Genomic DNA, 12,286 nt, shown 5'->3' with positions numbered 1-12,286 from the left:
TAAAGGTGAGCACGAAACCATTGTCGATTGTGTAAAAACCCATCTGGTTGACTAATGACCTTTGGGGAAGGAAATGTGCCATCCTTACCCGGTCTGGCCTACACGTGACTCCAGAGCCACAGCAATGTGGTTGCCCTGAGGGATGGGCAATAAGTGCTGGGCCCAGCCAGCGAGGCCCACATCCCGGGAACAAATAAAAACAAAGGCTCCTGGCCTCTCACAACCTCACCCGTCTCTATTGAAACGCCATTCATGCTGTACATGTTTTGATTTGCCCTTTAGATGTCAATATTTGATATTTGGCGGCTTTAAGCTCCATCACCGACTGGCCTGTCCATTTTGTCCAATTCCTCATCATTTCAGAGCTACTCATCTATTTAGTTTCTGTATCCTTGAACTTGTCAATCTTTGTCCCAAGTTATTTGAACAATCTTCACTGTTCCTCCTCATGTCTAATGTGCCTGCACCTTCCCAGTTCCCTGTGCTGTTTGTATTGTGTCTCTCACACACTGACCAGCTGTAGTCTACCTCAATAACTGCAGTGATCCCAGACACACCGAGTACTCACCCTGCTTCTGGCAGCTAGCTGGAGGTACAGCATTAGTGACAGTGGCAGCCATGTGATGTAGTCCAGCTGTGGAAATGTCTTCTGTTCCTGATGAGGGCAAAAACTCAGTCACACTTGGAGTAACTGGAAGGCTGCGCAGCAATTCTGCAGCATCAATGTCAATAACATTGAGGAACCTGTGACCAGAAACCACCTGTAAAGATAGAGGCACACAGCGGGAGTTATTAGAGAGGTGGGACAGTAACTCTCCAAATTACTGACCTTCCTTTGCTCTGTATCCCCAAATCCACTCACCGTTTCCCCAATCCCCTCGTCCATGAATAAATTCACTTTCTCAATCATTATTCACACAGCTCCCATGTTCCCTGACGGTTTCCTCCACAATTTAACCTTTACGTGAACAAGCTCCCTGATTTCCTCGTGCATTCTTCATGAAGAGTAGAAGAATGATGAAGGAATTTGGTCCAGAAATATAGAATTTTGAATAAGATATGTGATTTTTTTAAAAATGGATATACAAGTGGAAGGTGGCTGAGGATGTAAAGTTGATCACTGGTTGACTTTTTGGGCTCGGGTTTTTGATACTCAGAGACAATGGAACCTCATCCTGTTTCCAGACAAAGTTACTTCTAAAACAAAAAGGAACTAATTACATGTCCAGTGGAGACAATGGGTTCAGTGAAGAGTGCAGGACAGCTTGCCAGGAGCAGGAGCAATATCAGGCATACCGAAAAATGAGGTGTCCACCTGGTGAAGGAGTCATCAAGAGAGCTATCAAGCGGCACTTACTCAGCAATAACCTGCTCACGGACGCTCAGTTTGGGTTCCGCCAGGGCCACTTAGCTCCTGACCTCATTCCAGCCTTGGTTCAAACGTGGACAAAGGAGCTGAATGCCAGAGGTGAGGTGAGAGTGACTGCCCTCGACATCAAGGCAGCATTTGACCGAGTGTGGCATCACGGAGCCCGAGCTAAACTGGAGTCAATGGGAATCAGGGGGAAAACTCTCCGCTGGTTGGAGTCATTCTCGGCACAAAGGAAGATGGTTGTGGTGGTTGGAGGTCAATCATCTCAGCTCCAGGACATCACTGCAGGAGTTCCTCAGGGTCGTGTCCTCGGCCCCAACCATCTTCAGCTGCTTCATCAATGACCTTCCTTCCATCAGAAGGTCAGAAGTGGGGATGTATGCGGGTGACTGCACAATGTTCAGCACCATTCGCAACTCCTCAGATAATGAAGCAGTCCATGTCCAAATGCAGCAAGACCTGGACAGTATCCAGGCTTCGGCTGACAAGTGGCAAGTTACATTCGCGCCAGACAAGTGTCAGGCAAAGACCATCTCCTACAAGAGAGGATCTAACCACCGCCCCTTGACATTCAATGGCATCACCATCGCTGAATCCCCCACAGTCAACATCCTGGGGGTTACCATTGATCAGAAACTGAACTGGACCCAGCCACATTAATACTGTGGCTAATCCTGGAGCTCCCTCCCTAACAGCACAGTGAGTGTACCTATACCTCAGGGTTCAAGAAGGCAGCTCAACACCACCTTGTGAAGGGCACCTAGGGGTGGGCAATAAATACTGGTCTAACCAGCAATGTCCACATTCTATAAATGAATTAAAAACCATAAGAGGAGAGGAGAGATATTTCATCAAGAGGCGTGTGTAATGTCCAGATGGATTTGTGGATTTCACCTTCCAGAAATACACATCGGTGGGCAGGATTTTCCAATCCCGCTCACACTGGGCACGACTTTCCAATCCTGCTCACACTGGGCAGGATTTTCCAATCCCGCTCACACTGGGCAGGATTTTCCAATCCCGCTCACACTGGATAGGATTTTCCAATCCCGCTCACACTGGGCAGGATTTTCCAATCCCGCTCACACTGGGCAGGATTTTCCAATCCCGCTCACACTGGGCAGGATTTTCCAATCCCGCTCACACTGGGCAGTATTTTCCAATCCCGCTCACACTGGATAGGTTTTGCCAATCCCGCTCACACTGGGCACGATTTTCCAATCCCGCTCACACTGGGCAGGATTTTACAATCCCGCTTCTGGGCAGGATTTTCCATACCCGCTCACACTTGGCAGTATTTTCCACACCCGCTCACACCGGGCAGGATTTTCCAATCCTGCTCACACTGGGCAGGATTTTCCACACCCGCTCACACTGGGCAGGATTTTCCAATCCCGCTCACACTGGGCAGGATTTTCCAATCCCGCTCACACTGGGCAGGATTTTCCAATCCCGCTCACACTGGGCAGGATTTTCCAATCCCGCTCACACTGGACAGGATTTTCCAATCCCGCTCACACTGGATAGGATTTTCCAATCCCGCTCACACTGGGCAGTATTTTCCAATCCCGCTCACACTGGGCAGTATTTTCCACACCCGCTCACACTGGGCCGGATTTTCCATACCCGCTCACACTGGGCACGATTTTCCATACCCGCTCACACTGGGCACGATTTTCCATACCCGCGCACACTGGGCAGGATTTTCCATACCCGCTCACACTGGGCACAATTTTCCATACCCGCGCACACTGGGCAGGATTTTCCAATCCCGATCACACTGGGCAGTGGGTGGGAGGTGTCACCATGGACTGGATTATCCATGCGTTCACGAGGCGGGGGGATGGAGTATAATGGAGGAAGGATGTAAACGGGGCAAGGCTAATGGTCAATGACCATTCTAGAACATAGAACAGTACAGCACAGTCTAGGCCCTTCAGCCCACGATGTTGTGTCGACCATTTATCCTAATCTAAGATCAACCTAACCTCCACCCCTTCAACTTACTGCTGTCCATGTGCCTGTCCAAGAGTCGCTTAAATGTCCCGAATGACTCTGACTCCACCCCCTCTGCTGGCAGTGCATTCCACACACCCACCACTCTCTGTGTAAAGAACCTCTGACATCTCCCCTGTACCTTCCTCCAATCACCTTAAAATTATGTCCCCTCGTGACAGCCATTTCCGCCCTGGGGAAAAGTCTCTGGCTATCCACTCTATCCATGCCTCTCATCACCTTGTACACCTCTATCAAGTCACCTCTCTGCCTTCTTCGCTCCAGTGAGAAAAGCCCTAGCTCCCTCAACCTTTCTTCATGATGTGGAGATGCCGGCGTTGGACTGGGGTGAGCACAGGAAGAAGTCTTACAACACCAGGTTAAAGTCCAACTGGTTTGTTTCAAACACTAGCTTTCGGAGCGCTGCTCCTTCAGGAGCACTCACCTGAGGAAGGAACAGTGCTCCGAACGCTAGTGTTTGAAACAAACCTGTTGGACTTTAACCTGGTGTTGTCAGACTTCTTACTGTCTTCATAAGACATGCTCTCCAGTCCTGGCAGCATCCTGGTAAATCTCCTCTGTACCCTCTCCAAAGCATCCACATCCTTCCTATAATGAGGCGACCAGAACTGGACACAATATTCCAAGTGTGGTCGAACTAGCGTTTTATAAAGCTGCAGCAAAACCTTGCGGCTCTTAAACTCAATCCCCCTGTTCATGAAAGCCAACACACTATACACCTTCTTAACAACCCTATCAAGCTGGGTGGATAAGAACATAAGAACATAAGAACTAGGAGCAGGAGTCGGCCATCTGGCCCCTCGAGCCTGCTCCACCATTCAATGAGATCATGGCTGATCTTTTGTGGACTCAGCTCCACTTTCCGGCCCGAACACCATAACCCTTAATCCCTTTATTCTTCAAAAAACTATCTATCTTTATCTTAAAAACATTTAATGAAGGAGCCTCGACTGCTTCACTGGGCAAGGAATTCCATAGATTCACAACCCTTTGGGTGAAGAAGTTCCTCCCAAACTCAGTCCTAAATCTACTTCCTCTTATTTTGAGGCTATGCCCCCTAGTTCTGCTTTCACCCGCCAGTGGAAACAACCTGCCCGCATCTATCCTATCTATTCCCTTCATAATCTTATATGTTTCTATAAGATCCCCCCTCATCCTTCTAAATTCCAACGAGTACAGTCCCAGTCTACTCAACCTCTCCTCGTAATCCAACCCCTTCAGCTCTGGGATTAGCCTAGTGAATCTCCTCTGTACACCCTCCAGTACGTCCTTTCTCAAGCAAGGAGACCAAAACTGAACACAATACTCCAGGTGTGGCCTCACTAACACCTTATACAATTGCAGCAGAACCTCCCTAGTCTTAAACTCCATCCCTCTAGCGATGAAGGACAAAATTCCATTTGCCTTCTTAATCACCTGTTGCACCTGTAAACCAACATTTTGCGACTCATGCACTAGCACACCCAGGGCTCTCTGCACAGCAGCATGTTTTAATATTTTATCATTTAAATAATAATCCCTTTTGCTGTTATTCCTACCAAAATGGATAACCTCACATTTGTCAACATTGTATTCCATCTGCCAGACCCTAGCCCATTCACTTAGCCTATCCAAATCCCTCTGCAGACTTCCAGTATCCTCTGCACTTTTTGCTTTACCACTTATCTTAGTGTCGTCTGCAAACTTGGACACATTGCCCTTGGTCCCCAACTCCAAATCATCTATGTAAATTGTGAACAGTTGTGGGCCCAACACTGATCCCTGAGGGACACCACTAGCTACTGATTGCCAACCAGAGAAGCACCCATTAATCCCCACTCTTTGCTTTCTATTAATTAACCAATCCTCTATCCATGCTACTACTTTCCCCTTAATGCCATACATCTTTATCTTATGCAACAACCTTTTGTGTGGCACCTTGTCAAAGGCTTTCTGGAAATCCAGATATACCACATCCATTGGCTCCCCGTTATCTACCGCACTGGTAATGTCCTCAATAAATTCCACTAAATTAGTTAGGCACGACCTGCCCTTTATGAACCCATGCTGCGTCTGCCCAATGGGACAATTTCCATCCAGATGCCTCCCTATTTCTTCCTTGATGATAGATTCCAGCATCTTCCCTACTACCGAAGTTAAGCTCACTGGCCTATAATTACCCGCTTTCTGCCTACCTCCTTTTTTAAACAGTGGTGTCACGTTTGCTAATTTCCAATCCGCCGGGACCATGCCAGAGTCAAGTGAATCTTGGTAAATTATTACTAGTGCATTTGCAATTTCCTTAGCCATCTCTTTTAGCACTCTGGGATGCATTCCATCAGGACCAGGAGACTTGTCTACCTTTAGCCCCATTAGCTTTCCCATCACTACCTCCTTGATGATAACAATCCTCTCAAGGTCCTCACCTGTCATAGCCTCATTTCCATCAGTCACTGGCATGTTATTTGTGTCTTCCACTGTGAAGACCGACCCAAAAAACCTGTTCAGTTCCTCAGCCATTTTCTCATCTCCCATTATTAAATCTCCCTTCTCATCCTCTAAAGGACCAATATTTACCTTAGCCACTCTTTTTTGTTTTATGTATTTGTAGAAACTTTTACTATCTGTTTTTATATTCTGAGCAAGTTTACTCTCATAATCTATCTCACTCTTCTTTATAGCTTTTTTAGTAGCTTTCTGTTGCCCCCACACAGGGGAGTGTGTGTGAGAGAGAGGGGAATGTGTGTAAGAGAGAGGGGAGAGTGTGTGAGAGAGAGAGGGGAGTGTGTGTGAGAGAGAGGGGAGTTTGTGCGAGAGAGAGGGGAGTGTGTGTGAGAGAGAGAGGAATGTGCGTGAGAGAGAGGGGAGTGTGTGTGAGAGAGAGGGGAGTGTGTGTGAGAGAGGGGGGAGTGTGTATGAGAGAGAGGGGAGTGTGTGTGAGAGAGGGGGGAGTGTGTATGAGAGAGAGGGGAGTGTGTGTGAGAGAGAGGGGAGTGTGTGCGAGAGAGCGGAGTGTGTGTGAGAGAGAGGGGAGTGTGTGTGAGAGAGAGGGGAGTGTGTGTGTGAGAGAGAGGGGAGTGTGCGAGAGAGAGGGGAGTGTGTGAGAGAGAGGGGACTGTGCGAGAGAGCGGGGAGTGTGCGAGAGAGAGGGGCGTGTACGAGAGAGAGGGGCGTGTGCGTGAGAGAGGGGCGTGTGCGAGAGAGAGGGGAGTGTGCGAGAGAGGGGGGAGTGTGCGAGAGAGGGGAGTGTGCGAGAGAGAGGGGAGTGTGCGAGAGAGAGGGGTGTGTGCGAGAGAGGGGAGTGTGTGAGAGAGAGAGTGTAGTGTGTGTGAGAGAGAGGGGAGTGCGTGAGAGAGAGGGGAGTGCGTGAGAGAGAGGGGAGTGCGTGCGAGAGAGGGGAGTGTGTGTGAGAGAGGGGAGTGTGTGCGAGAGAGGGGGGAGTGTGTGCGATAGAGGGGGGGGGGGGAGTGTGTGCGATAGAGGGGTTTCTGTTGCCCCCTAAAGATTTCCCAGTCCTCTAGTCTCCCACTAATCTTTGCTACTTTGTATGTTTTTTCCTTCGATTTGATACTCTCCCTTATTTCCTTAGATATCCACGGTCGATTTTCCCTTTTTTTACCGTCCTTCCTTTTCGTTGGTATAAACCTTTGCTGAGCACTGTGAAAAATCACTTGGAAGGTTCTCCACTGTTCCTCAACTGTTTCACTATAAAGTCTTTGCTCCCAGTCTACCTTAGCTAGCTCTTATCTCATCCCATTGTAATCTCCTTTGTTTAAGCACAAAACACTAGTGCTTTATTTTACCTTCTCACCCTCCATCTGTATTTTAAATTCCACCATATTGTGATCGCTCCTTCCGAGAGGATCCCTAACTATGAGATCCTGAATCAATCCTGTCTCATTACACAGGACCAGATCGAGGACCGCTTGTTCCCTCGTAGGTTCCATTACATACTGTTCTCGGAAACTATCGCGGATACATTCTATAAACTCCTCCTCAAGGCTGCCTTGACCGACCTGGTTAAACCAATCAACATGTAGATTAAAATCCCCCATGATAACTGCTGTACCATTTCTACATGCATCTGTTATTTCTTTGTTTATTGCCTGCCCCACCATAATGTTACTATTTGGTGGCCTATAGATTACTCCTATCAGTGACTTTTTCGCCTTACTATTCCTGATTTCCACCCAAATGGATTCAACCTTATCCTCCATAGCACCAATGTCATCCCTTACTGTTGCCCGGATGTCATCCTCAAATAAGAGAGCTACACCACCTCCCTTACCATCCACTCTGTCCTTCCGAAAAGTTTGATACCCTCGGATATTTAACTCCCAGTCGTGACCATCCTTTAACCATGTTTCAGTAATGGCCACTAAATCATAGTCATTCACGATGATTTGCGCCATCAACTCATTTACCTTATTCCGAATACTACGAGCATTCAAGTAAAGTACACTTATGTTGGCTTTTTTACCTCTGTTCTGAATCTTAACGCCTCGATCAGTAACCTCTCCTAAGTTATATTTCCTCTTAACCATTCTCCTAATTTTCCTTGTCGTTGAACCCATATCTTCCTGTAACAACCTGCCGCGTCGCTTACCATTAATGTTTTTACTTCCCGCTTTATTCCTTTCAGTATTACTGGTCCTATTCACTGAGCTCCCCTCAGTCACTGTACCTTGTACTGTCGCCCTTTTTGATTTTTGACTATGGCTTCTCTGCCTTACACTTTCCCCCTTACTGCCTTTTATTTCTGTCCCTGTTTTACTACCTTCCAACTTCCTGCATTGGTTCCCATCCCTCTGCCATATTAGTTTAAACTCTCCCCAACAGCTCTAGCAAACACCTTCCCTAGGACATCGGTTCCAGTCCTGCACAGGTGCAGACCGTCCAGTTTGTACTGGTCCCACCTCCCCAGAACCGGTTCCAATGTCCCAGGAATTTGAATCCCTCCCTCTTGCACCATCTCTCGAGCCACGCATTCATCCTCTCTATCCTGACATTCCTACTCTGACTAGCTCGTGGCACTGGTAGCAATCCTGAGATTACTACCTTTGAGGTCCTACTTTTTAGTTTAACTCCTAACTCCCTGAATTCAGCTTGTAGGACCTCATCCCATTTTTTACCTATATCGTTGGTGCCTATGTGCACCACGATAGCTGGCTGTTCAGCCTCCCCCACCAGAATGTCCTGCAGCCGCTCCGAGACATCCTTGACCCTTGCACCAGGGAGGCAACATACCATCCTGGAGTCTTGATTGCGTCCGCAGAACCGCCTGTCTATTCCCCTTACAATTGAGTCCCCTATCACTATAGCCCTGCCATTCTTCTTCCTGCCCAGCTGCGCAGCAGAGCCAGCCACGGTGCCATGAACCTGGCTGCTGCTGCCTTCCCCTGGTGAGCCATCTCCCCCAACAGAATCCAAAACGGTATATCTGTTTTGCAGGGAGATGACTGCAGGGGACACCTGCACTGCCTTCCTACTCTTGCTCTGTCTTTTGGTCACCCATTTTCTATCTCCCTCAGTAACTTTCACCTGCGGTGTGACCAACTCGCTAAACGTGCTGTCCACGACGTCCTCAGCATCGCGGATGCTCCAAAGTGAGTCCATCCGCAGCTCCAGAGCCGTCAAGCGGTCTAACAGGAGCTGCAACTGGACACACTTCTTGCATGTGAAGGAGCGAGGGACAGTGGACGTGTCCCTGAGCTGCCACATCGCACACGAGGAGCATGACACGGGTCTGAGATCCCCTGCCATGTCTTAAACCTTCGGTTAACTTCAACAACTACAATTTCAACAAAAAAAAACAACAAAGAAAAAATAAATAAATATACCAATGAAAAGAAACAGAAAAACAGAAACACTACTTACCAGTCACTTACCAGGGATAAAAAGCACTTCCTCCCCACCCAGCTTCGAACTCCCACCTAGATTCAAATTCCCAAACTCACTCTTGGCTGTGTCTCACTCCTGGCTCTGTCTTCTCTGACTCACTGGGAGAACTCACTCATCAAGGATCTATGTACGTGGACCCCAAGATCCCTCTGTTCCTCCACACTTCCAAGAATCCTGCCTTTAACCCTGTATTCAGCATTCAAATTCGACCTTCCGAAATGAATCACTTCACATTTATCAAGGTTGAACTCCATCTGCCACTTCTCAGCCCAGCTCTGCATCCTGTCAATGTCCTGTTGTAACCTGCAACAGCCCTCAACACTATCTACAACTCCACCAACCTTCGTGTCATCGGCAAACTTACTAACCCACCCTTCCACTTCCTCATCCAAGTCATTTATAAAAACCACAAACAGCAGAGGTCTCAGAACAGATCCCTGCGGGACACCACTGGTCACCGACCTCCAGGCAGAATACTTTCCATCCACTACCACTCGCTGTCTTCTTTCGGCCAGCCAATTCTGTATCCAGACAGCCAGATTTCCCTGTATCCCATGCCCCCTAACTTTCTGAATGAGCCTACCATGGGGAACCTTATCAAATGCTGTACTGAAATCCATATAAACCACATCCACTGTCCGACCTTCATCAATGTGTCTCGTCACATCCTCAAAGAATTCAATGAGGCTTGTGAGGCATGACCTGCCCCTCACAAAGCCATGCTGACTATCTTTAATCAAACTCGGTTTTTCTAAATAATAATAAATCCTATCTCTCAGAATCCTTTCCAATATTTTGCTCCCCACAGACGTAAGACTGATGGGTCTGTAATTCCCAGGGATTTCCCTATTCCCTTTCTTGAACAGGGGAACAACATTCGCCTCCCTCCAATCATCTGGCACTACTCCAGTGGAGAGTGAGGACGCAAATATCATCGCCAACGGCGCAGCAATCTCCTCCCTCGCTTCCCGTAGTAACCTTGGGTATATCCCGTCGGGCCCAGGGGACTTATCTATCCTGATGCTTTTCAAAATTTCCAGCACATCCTCCTTCTTAATATCGAGTCTATTAACCTGGTTCACACTGTTCTCATGAGCAACAAGGTCCCTCTCTCTAGTGAATACTGAAGCAAAGTATTCATTTAGTACCTCCCCCATCTCCTCAGACTCTAGGCACAAGTTCCCTCCACTATCCATGATCGGCCCTACTCTCACTCTGACCATTCTCTTATTTCTCACATAAGTGTAGAATGCCTTGGGGTTTCCCCTAATCCTTCCCGCCAGGGCTTTTTCATGCCCCCTTCTAGCTCTCCTCAGTCCATTTTTGAGTTCCTTCCTGGCTACCTTGTAACCCTCTAAAACCGAGTCAGATCCTTGCTTCCTCATCCTTTTGTAAGCTTCCTTCTTCCTCTTGACTAGAAGCTCCACTTCTCTTGTCATCCAAGGCTCCTTCACCTGACCATTTCTAAATCGCTGGCTTTGAAAGCAGACCAAGGCAGGCCAGCAGCACGGTTCAATTCCCGTACCAGCCTCCCCGAACAGGTGCCGGAATGTGGCGACTAGGGGCTTTTCACAGTAACTTCATTTGAAGCCTACTTGTGACAATAAGCGATTTTCGTTCATTCATTTCATTCCTTCCTCGTCTCAGTGGGACAAAACTATTCAGCACTCGCAGCAAGTGCTCCTTAAACAACCCCCACATTACTGTTGTGCATTTCCCCAAGAACAATTGTTCCCACTTTATGCTCCTCAGCTCCTGTCTAATAGCAGTATAATTTCCCCTCCCCCAATTAAATACTTTCCCATACTGTGTGTTCCTATCCCTCTCCATGACTATGGTAAAGGTCAAGGAGTTGTGGTCACTGTCACCGAAATGCTCTCCCACCGAGACATCTGACACCTGGCCTGGTTCGTTGCCGAGCACCAAATCCAATACGGCCTCCCCCCTCGTCGGCCTATCTATATATTGAGTCAGGAATACTTCCTGTACACATCTGTACACATGTATCTGTATGATATATAATGAACATTGTCCCATTGCAGCCCAGACAGCTTAGCTTAAGCTCGACTGACATGCAAGGAGTCAGATTAGTCATCCAGTTGTGCCCAATCAAGCAGCCCTCGTGTGTGCGCGTGCCAATAATTGCTGCTCAGTATTTAGCCTTTGGTGCATGGATTTCCAAATTCAATCACTGCTATGGGTGGCTGTACCATTATCCGACTTGGCAAACTACAATATCCCCTTAGAACAGTGACCATAGCACACGTCCATGGACAGCACATCTAATCCTTGACTGTGCTGAAGTGCTTATTGACAAGTGTCTCCGAAAGGCCATGCTGGGCATAAGGCCTTGGAGTGAGGTTCAGGACGATGCCTGCGCCTGAGATGAGAGTTCAGGATACAGCAGAGTGGCCAAAACTGTCGTCACTCGGTCATGTGGGGTGGCATGGAGGCCTTGTGGGGTGGCATGGAGGTCATGTGGGGTGGCATGGAGGCCATGTGGGGTGGCATGGAGGTCATGTGGGGTGGCATGGAGGCCATGTGGGGTGGCATGGAGGTCATGTGGGGTGTTACCCAACCAGAATGTGAACGAAGGACTGGGCATCAATGTTGTGTCCAGGTTATGAGTCGACGCAGCTGCAGACGATGAATGGACAAAGAGTGGTCCTTAGCTCACAAACGGGAACTGTCAATTCTCTCTCTTTGATATTGTCAGGAACAAAATAATGGTACCAGTATTGACCTGGGTGTGTTGGTCAGTCTGCACAATCACCTCAGACTGAAGGCAGACGGACTCCACCACGGAGCCTTGCAACACGAGGAGTGCAGGACGCATCCTGCCCCGAGTTTCACTGCCGTGTCTTTGGAACTCCAGCAACTGAGACGTGACTGAGTCCACAAGCCGGTCATCAGACCCAAACTCAGCAGATTCCTGACCCTCAGCAATCCTCCGAGTGCCGGCACCCCGAACGTCCCGGCCTCCACCTGGTGTGGATCAGGCAGTCCGGCGTGCTGACA

The 12,286-nt window shown here is 48.4% G+C and overlaps 1 protein-coding gene across 1 annotated transcript in view; it reads right to left on the bottom strand.

Annotated features, from left to right (window-relative positions):
- LOC140429943 (ciliogenesis and planar polarity effector 1-like) overlaps positions 1-12,286 on the bottom strand; it is a 687,141-nt gene that overhangs the window by 34,781 nt on the left and 640,074 nt on the right. The window contains exon 40 of the mRNA XM_072517533.1: positions 569-761. Within this exon, the coding sequence (XP_072373634.1) occupies positions 569-761 (193 nt within the window). The remainder of the gene's footprint in view (positions 1-568; positions 762-12,286) is intronic.

The sequence above is a fragment of the Scyliorhinus torazame genome, chromosome 9 (assembly GCF_047496885.1).
Source record: "Scyliorhinus torazame isolate Kashiwa2021f chromosome 9, sScyTor2.1, whole genome shotgun sequence".
In the NCBI taxonomy this organism is placed as follows: domain Eukaryota; kingdom Metazoa; phylum Chordata; class Chondrichthyes; order Carcharhiniformes; family Scyliorhinidae; genus Scyliorhinus; species Scyliorhinus torazame.
The sequence above is the reverse complement of the archived record's forward strand: the minus strand, read 5'-3'. Positions and strand labels throughout refer to the sequence as shown.